Here is a 9,041-nt window from a genome sequence, read left to right on the forward strand (position 1 = left end):
ACCACAGCCTGTCAACACTGGTTACTTAATTATATAAAGAAAATATATTTAAAAGACTTTTGATAATTTGGTTAGTATTTCAACTTTGAGTTCAACATGTAACATCTTTTTCAAGATTCCTTAACATAATGGCTAAAGCATTTTTAAGAATTAAAAACTGAAAACTATGACTCTTTTTATGTTTCCTGCTACTTTTTCTTTTATTTGCAGAAGGGAAAAATAAAGATTCAGTAAGCACTAGTGAAGATGAATATACATGAAATAATATTTTAAAAAGATATTTTCATTAAAAATTAAATTCAATGCATGCATACTATTAATTTGTGCTTATTATTTATTTTCATAATTAGTAATTCCAATTTACTTCGGTTACCAACTGGTAGTTTTAATATATTAATAATTTTTTAGAAAGAAACTTTGTTAGAGAAAACATTTCTTCTAAGGAAGAATATTTTTATACTTTCAGCTTAGCTATTCTTAAAGGCTACATATTATGAAATTCTCTACAATAAAACTCGTGAAAGAACAATCTATTCGTGACATTCAGGGATATCCTTTTTTCCCGGTGTTTGGTTTTCTTTCCATGCAAGAATTTAATAATGAACCTCCAAAGGCACTGGTAAGAACACAACAAAAAACCCTTCATCTGTATATTTTAAATATGTTTCCATTTAAAAATGTAGCAAATCTGGAAATAATGTCACAAATTCTTTTTTGAAATCGTGATCCAATGTATTAACCATTTTAGAAAATATTTTAAGTCTTCTACTCTCTGCAAATTGCAAATACATGGTAAAAATTTGTGATTAAACCTAAGAAAATATGCTTGAAAATGTAATCTGTTTACCATCAGCAATTAACATCCTTAAATTACGCTTTAAGGATTCTTTACAATTGAGTGATAGAATTATCATTTGATAATTTTAGTCAATATCCCTTTAGAAACTATCATTATCAGAAAATTTCAAATTCAGTGTACTCTCACTGTATTTTTCCTTTGGTCTGTTTAATTTAAAACATCTTTTCCTTAAACCATAGTGATTTTATTTTCTCATCTAGTTAAGAAATTTGTTATTTGTTTGAAGACAAATACCAAAATAAACACACTTTATTAAGGAGTACAACAAAAAGATTTCTGGATAAGTCTTACCCTCTTTCTTAGTGGGTTCTGGCATGACCACAATAAGATGTTATTCTTTAAAGAGTTTTCTCCCCTCCACGACTAGTTGACAGAAACCCACAGGCAGGCGAGAGATAGTGCAGGTCGGTGTGACAAGCAGTTGGGGAGAAACCCAGTGCTTTTATACTGCCTCTGAACATCAATCATAATGGCACCTCCCTTTCTTCAGCACAAGGATGTAGGAACTTGACAGCTATGGGGACCTTTCTCACATCTGTTGTCTGCACTCTGCTCTCTCGCCTACTGGAAGGAATCTCCTGCCCATCTCATGTGGCTGATGAGAACACCTCTAACTTTCTAAATTCAGCTGCAGCCTCGTGCTCCGTCTTGCTCTTCTCTCTCTCTGACAGATGCATGTGCTGACTCAGGAGTGCAAAAAGTTTGCTGGATGATAAAAAAAAATCTAATTAAAAATCATGATATGCCAATCCAACCAATGCCTTAATTTTCACTAAGACTAGGCAGAAAAGTCTTTGTATTCAGATGATCATTTTTATGCTCCAATTAGCTTTTCATTTTCATCAATCCTTAATTATTGCATTATATTTTTTCTTGTTCCTTATAGATATGTCAATATTAACTTTTCAAGCCAAATCACTAGGTTAAATAACTTGTCTTGTGTTCTCCTCTAAGAATAGCAAAGATTTCTATTAAGGGATACTCTGCGTTTGCATTTTTTTTCCAAAAGCATCATTTTTCAAAATTACAGAACATATAAAAGAATGAGACAATGACACATGCTACAACATGGATGAAGCTTGAGAGCATCACACTAAGTGAAAGAAGTCAGTCAGATATACAAACATAGACTATAAAATAATAGATCACTGTAATGCCTATAATCCCAGCACTTTGGGAGGCTGAGGCGGGTGGATCTCCTGAGGTCAGGAGTTCGAGACCAGCCTGACCAACATGAAGAAATCCCATTTCTACTAAAAATACAAAATTATCTGAGCATGGTGGTGCATGCCTGTAATCCCAGCTACTCGGGAGGCTGAGGCAGGAGAATCACTTGAAGCTGGGAGGCGGAGGTTGCGGTGAGCCGAGATTGCACCATTGCACTCCAACCTGGGCAACAAGAGCGAAACTCCATCTCAAAATAATAATAATAATAATAAATAATAGATCACACGTTGTACAATTCCACTTATGTGAAATGTCCAGGATAGGCAAATCCATATCAGTATATCAGTGTTTGCCAGCAGCCTGAGGGAGGTGGAATTGGGAGTGACTGCCAGGGCATACGAGGTTTCTTTTGGTCATGATGAAAATGTTCTGGGATTAGATAGTGGTGATGGTTGTACAACTTTGTAAATATATTAAAAACCACTGAATTATACACTTAAAAATATATGTGGAGGCTGGGTGCAGTGCTCGGGCCTATAATTCCAGCACTTTGGGAGGCCAAGGTGGGAAGATTATTTGAAGCCAGGAGTTGGAGACCAGCCTGGGTAACAAACCAAGACCCTGTCTCTACAAAAAATAAAAATAAAATAAAAAGATATGTATGGAGCCTGGGCAAAGAAAGTCAAATAGACTAATAGCTACTGTTTTGATTCAAGATGGTAATTGGAGGGTACACAAATCTAACTTAAGATGTTGAAAGACTGTAGTAGATGTGGTCACTGTCTCCAAAAACGGTCATGGAACTGATAGAGAAATAGGAACTACCAAGCAGTCAACCCGAAGAAGACACCTTACTTTCTTTGTTCACATGCGCTAGTACTAACCTGAGTTTCTATGAAACGACAGCTACCCACATGCCTTTATTGGTGTGTGTTTTCGAGATAATTTTCAAAAAACTTTGATTGATTGGTTCTGAAGCAGCCGCACTGTCTCGTCTAATTTCCCTTGTGGCTGAGAGTGCAGCTGGTCAGACTTAGCTCTACCAAACTCTGTGCCAAGCTGACTTTTCATATAAGGGTGGAAACTCGACTTAGAAGTCAATAGCATCATGCTTTAGTTATGTGGCGGGGAGGCGGGGGAAGCCAGTCAAGATGGTAATGAACATCTTTTATAAAGAAAGCCTCTCCTTAACCACATAATACTACTGAGGACATTGTTGTACTTAAAAAAAAAAAAAAAAGTTCCTTTGCTGAGTCCGGTAATATCAATTAATAGATGAAACAAATGAAAGAGCCTAGAATCTGAAGTCAGTCCCTTGGGTTCTATTTCTGGATCTATCATTAACCAGCTTAGTTACTCTAAGAAAGTCAGGGAGGCTTTCTGGGCCTCAGTTCCTTTTTGTGTAGAAAAAGGGGGCTTTAAAAAAATGATCTTGGAGGCTCCTGATAGTTTTAACACTGTGATTTTATTTGGGAAATCTCTAAGAGAGAATTGTTTTTTTCAGCGTTCCCAGCACACTGAACACCACATATGAAATGGACATAGGGCAGAGTGTCATGTTGCATAAGAATGTTTATAGCGAAGGGCAGATTTCACACATGCCACAAAAGAGGTGCCATGCCATCATTGGCTTCTGCAGAAACCCCATTGGGTTTTTAATACACTGATCATCTTACTGAAGTGAACATATGCCAGGAAATATTGCAATCCACAGAGAAAGTATTTTATGACCTGGGGAACTTTTTGGTAATAAAGGAATTAATTATAAAAAGGCAAAGCATTATTATAGGAATTGGAAGTACGGACAAATTCTAATTTTCCTAGGGTTATATTGTTTTAGGAATACATAACCCCTATTTCAGATCTTATGCATTCATCTAGAAGGTTGCAGATGCCTTAGCTCTACTCTCAGGAAAGACAGGGGGATGGTCAATAGGCTTTTGTTTCTTTTGCTAAGTGCTTTATTATATTTTTCCTTTTGTATTACTGAGAATGAGGTTTGTTCAAATACAACACAAAACCACCAAATACCAGCAGTTGAATCAAGATAGAAGTATTTCTCCCTCACATAAAGCAAGTCCAAAATCAAATGGCTTAGAGTCATACAATGGCTTCACAGTGTATCCAGGAAACCAGACTCCTTCTTCTTGCTCTACCATCCTCCTGGTAACCTCATGGTCCAAAATAGCTGCAGATCCTGTAGCCACTACATTCCTATTCCAGGCAGCCGAAAAGAAGAAGGAGGAGGAGGAGGAGGGGGAGGAGGAGAAAAAGGAGGAGGAGGAGGAGGAGGAGGAGGAGAAAGAGAAGAGGAGTCACTTTCTTCATTTTAAAGAAACTTGTTTGAAGTCCCACACCACACGCATCTACTACATCCCACAGGCCAGAACTTGATTACATGGCTATATCTGACTACAAAAGGAGCTGGGAAGTGTAGTCTTATTCTCAGGTAAAATTGGAATTCTGTTATTAAGGAGACCAAGGAGAATGGATGTCGGATAGGCAAGTATCAATCTCACACCTTTCAAAATATAAGCAATAATGTTCCCCGCATTAACCAAAGAATATGGAGAAGTTAAATAGTAAATAAACAATCTCAACAATTTCACTCTCTCCCCAACCTCATCCTCATTCCAGTGTGTGAATTAGGGTCTAATTTTCCTTTGTGTTCATATGTATGTGTACAAATGTATATTTTCATATGTAGAGAGTTCTTCATCTATTTTTTAATGAATGGGGTTATACTATTTACATTATTTTTCCATCTTCTTTTTCCATGTCACCTCTCATAGACATTCATTCATGTTAATATACATAGACCTAACTCAATCCTTTTTAATAGCTAAATAATTGTTCACAGTATGGATGCGCCGTAGTATGCCATATTTTCTCAATCACATGCCTTTTGATGGGCATTCAGGTTGTTTTCAGTGTTTGACCACCATAACAAATACTGCAATCAACATCATGGTAAAATAACAGAAACTGGTGTTGGTATGACTCTCTGGTAAGTTGGAAGCACATGGCGGGTGTGGGTGGGTGGGGAATAAAAAACTTTAGACCTCTGGCCGGGCGCGGTGGCTCAAGCCTGTAATCCCAGCACTTTGGGAGGCCGAGACGGGCGGATCACGAGGTCAGGAGATCGAGACCATCCTGGCTAACACGGTGAAACCCCATCTCTACTAAAAATACAAAAACGAGCCGGGTGAGGTGGCGGGCGCCTGTAGTCCCAGCTACTCAGGAGGCTGAGGCAGGAGAATGGCGTAAACCCGGGAGGCGGAGCTTGCAGTGAGCTGAGATCTGGCCACTGCACTCCAGTCCGGGAGACAGAGCGAGACTCCGCCTCAAAAAAAAAAAAAACTTTAGACCTCTAATTCACGCAATATAGAAGAGCAAATTATAGAAGAAATAAAGTTTTAAGATAAAAAATTAAACAATAAAAATATTTAAAGAACAATTATGAGAGTATTTGGATAATACTACTCCACGTAAGTGGAGAAACTTGTGTTAAAGTAAGAAAATCTAGAAGCTATGAAGAAGGTTACAGATTTGAGTAAATAAAATTTTTAAATTCCTTATCTCTAGCAAAGACACCATAAAATCAAAAAGTAAAAAAGGAAAGGAGAAAAAGTTAAACACATCATAGAGTTGATATTATTAATTTAAAAATAGAGTAAAAGATTTCAAAAAGCAATTCACAAAAGAAATAGAAACCATGAATACATATGATATATTGCTTAAGCTTTCAGGAAAATGGAAACAAACAATGAGTAGTCATTTCTCACCCATTAAGCTAGCAACTTTTTGTTTTTATAATGACAACATTCAGGGTATGAGAAAACAGGCAATCTTATACATTGCTGATCAAACTGTTGGATAGGTAACCTTTTGGGAAAGTAGTCTAGCAAAAACCGATTACAATTTAAGCTATATATATGCACCAGCAAATTAGTAGGATCGATTCTCACTTTTAAAATCAATCCTACTAATTTAAAAGTATCCATATGTAAAATTATGGTTCCCTTTTATTTCTAATAAATATTTGTATTTTCTCCCTTTCCATTAGTAAGTTTTTCCAAGGTATAACTAATTTTATTGGCGCTTTGAAAGAACTAGTTTGTGGTTTAATTATGTTTTCTCTTCCTGGTTTCTTTTCGTCAAGTTTTGTGTTTTGGGTTTTTTTTTCTATATTAAGGATTTAGATTAGGCCTTATTTTCAGTCTAGGGCTTTAACTATACCACATAGATTTTGATTTAATGTAATCATGTTTATAATTTCTGAATAATCTCCAATTTGGTTGTAATTTTCTTGTTGATCTAGGAGTTATTTAAAAGGGCAATTTTTGGCTGGGTGCAGTGGCTCACACCTGCAATTCCCATTTTGGGAGGCAGAAACGAGTGGATCACTTGAGTCCAGGAGTTCAAGACTAGCCTGGGCAACATGGTGAAACCCCATCTCCGCAAACAATTGAAAAGTTAGCTGAGCATGGTGGCGAGCCCCTGTAATCCCAGTTACTTGGGAGGCTGAGGTAGGAGGATTGCTTAAGCCTGGGAGGTGGAGGCTGCAGTGAGCCTTGATGGCACCATTGCACTTTCTTATGTTGAGATACTTGTGTTTCTAGGATAAATTCTACTTGATCACAGGGTATAATCCTTTTAATATGCTATTATATTCACTTTTCTAGCATTTTGTTGAGGATTTTTGCATCGATATTCACAAGGGATATTGGTCTCTAATTTTTTTTTCTTGTAGTATTTGTGTTTGGCTTTGGTATCAGGATAATGCTGGTTTCATAAAACTAATCAGGAAGTATTCCCTCCTCTTCTATTTTTTGGAAAAGCTTGAGAAGGATTGCTGTTAATTTTTCTTTAAGTGTTTAGTAGAATTCACCACTGAAGCCATCTGATTCTTTTTTGGTTGGGAAGTTTTTGATTATTGATACCACCTCTTTACTTGTTATAGCTGTTCAGATTTTCTATTTCTTCTTGAGTCTGCTTTGGTAATTTGAATATTTCTGGGAATTTTGCGTTTCTTCTAGGGTATTCTATTTGTTATACTTTCGTTCATAATATTATAATCCTTTGTATTTCTATAAGGTCGGTAATGTCCCCACTATCATTTCTGATTTTACTTATTTTCATCTTCTCTCTTTTATTCTTTGTTATTTTAGCTAAAACTTTGTCAATTTTGTTGATCTTTTCAAGAACCAACTTTTAGTTTTATTGACTGTTGTTCTTCTATTCTCTATTTAATTTATCTCTGCCCTAATCTTTATTATTTATTTCTGTGAGATTTGGATTGATTTTGCTATTTTTTTCTAGTTTCTTAAGGTGTACATTTATTAATTTGAGATCATTCTTTTTTAATGTAGTTGTTTATTGCTATACATTTCCCCCTTAGCACTGCTTTCACCACATCTCATATAGCGTGCTTTTTACTTTTGGTATGTTGTATTTTTGCTTTCATTTACTTCTTAGTATTTTGTGATTTTCTTGGTGACTTCTTCTTTGATCTTTTGGTTGTTTGAAAGCATGTGGCTGGATTTCCATATATTTGTGAAATTTCTAATTTTCCTTCAGTTATTCATTTATAGCTTTATTCCACTGTAGTCAGAGAAGATATGTATGATTTATGTTTTTAGAAATTTACTGAGACTTGTTTTCTCACCTAACATATTATCTACCCTGAAGAGTATTCAATGTGCACTGAGAAGAATGTGTATTCTGCTGTTGTTGAGTAGAGAATTCTATATATATGTATTAGGTCTAGTTGGTTTATCATGTTGTTCAAGTTCTCTGTTTTCTTCCTGATCTTCCATCTAGATGTTTTATACATTATTGAAAGTGGGGTGTTGGAGACCCCAACTACTATTGTAGAGGGTCTATTTCTCACTTCAATCCTGCCAATGTTTGCTTTATGTATTTTGGGGAACTGTTGTTTGATGTGTATGTGTTTATAATTGTTATACATTTTTAATTGACCCTTTTATTAACATATGTTGCTATTTTTGTCTCTTGAAATAATTTTTTAATTAAAATCTATTTTGTCTGATATTGATGTGAACTCTGTACCTTTCCGACAATAAATAATATTTGGCCATGAATAAATAAATTGTTTGGAAAAAATTATTTTCTGACTCAAGGATACATTTCTAATAAAATATTATTTTGTGCTTAATAATGACTTATCAGTCAGTTTTATCTTTTAAGTTGCTTTGATGAATTGTGTACAAATAATACTCATATCAATAACTTAATTTCAAATACATTTAAACATTACTTTAAATCCTTGTAGTCACAGAACAAAGTTTTTTGAAATTTTAATTTATTTATCTTTTGAGACAGACAAATATAAGGTGAAAAACTTTTTTAACTTTTAAGGCAAAAAATTATATTAAATAGAAGTAGAATCCTGTGAGTTAAGTAGAACAAAATATTTGCTCAGGGAAAGAAGGAAATAATGTCAAAATCTCAGTAGCTAAAGAGCTTATTTATATGTCTTTAATACATTATGATGGGACATTAAAAATGTCGTATCACTATGACATTTTTATTGCATAAGACATATTTAAAATATGTACAGTTTTATTTTGATTTTTAATATCAACTTTTACAGAATGTTGGAAATTACAGTCTTTGCAGCTATTTAAATTTATGATAGAAAATTTTGAATATTAATTTGGAAATGTGTGAAAAATTACCCACAAAATTTTAGAAGGTGCTATTATTCAGTTTGGGATGCCATAACAAAATACCGTAGCCTGGGAGGCTTAAACAACACAAATTTATTTTTCACAGTTCTGGAGGCTGGAAGTCTGAGATCAGGGTGCCAGCATGTTTGGGTTCTGGTGAAGTTCCGCTTCCTGGCTTGTAGACCACTGCCTTCTCACTAAGACCTCACAACGGTGGAGACAGGGAGCAAGCTCTCTGGTGTATCTTCCTGAAAGGGCATTAATCCCATCATGAGGGCCAGACCCTCATAACCTCTTAAATCCAACTACCTGCCAAAGGTCCT

General features: G+C 35.2%; 1 protein-coding gene across 5 annotated transcripts in view; it reads right to left on the bottom strand.

Moving 5' to 3' along the window:
* Positions 1-1,286, bottom strand: part of MYBPC1 (myosin binding protein C1) — a 90,184-nt gene extending 88,898 nt beyond the window's left edge. For all 5 annotated transcript variants that reach the window (XM_033220902.1, XM_033220899.1, XM_033220900.1 and 2 more), the window contains exon 1: positions 1,151-1,286. In XM_033220902.1, coding sequence (XP_033076793.1) covers positions 1,151-1,175 — 25 coding nt within the window. In that variant the 5' untranslated portion in view covers positions 1,176-1,286. The remainder of the gene's footprint in view (positions 1-1,150) is intronic.
* Positions 1,287-9,041: the final 7,755 nt, after the last annotated feature.

The sequence above is a fragment of the Trachypithecus francoisi genome, unplaced genomic scaffold, assembly GCF_009764315.1.
Source record: "Trachypithecus francoisi isolate TF-2019V2 unplaced genomic scaffold, Tfra_2.0 Lachesis_group11, whole genome shotgun sequence".
NCBI classification, from domain to species: domain Eukaryota; kingdom Metazoa; phylum Chordata; class Mammalia; order Primates; family Cercopithecidae; genus Trachypithecus; species Trachypithecus francoisi.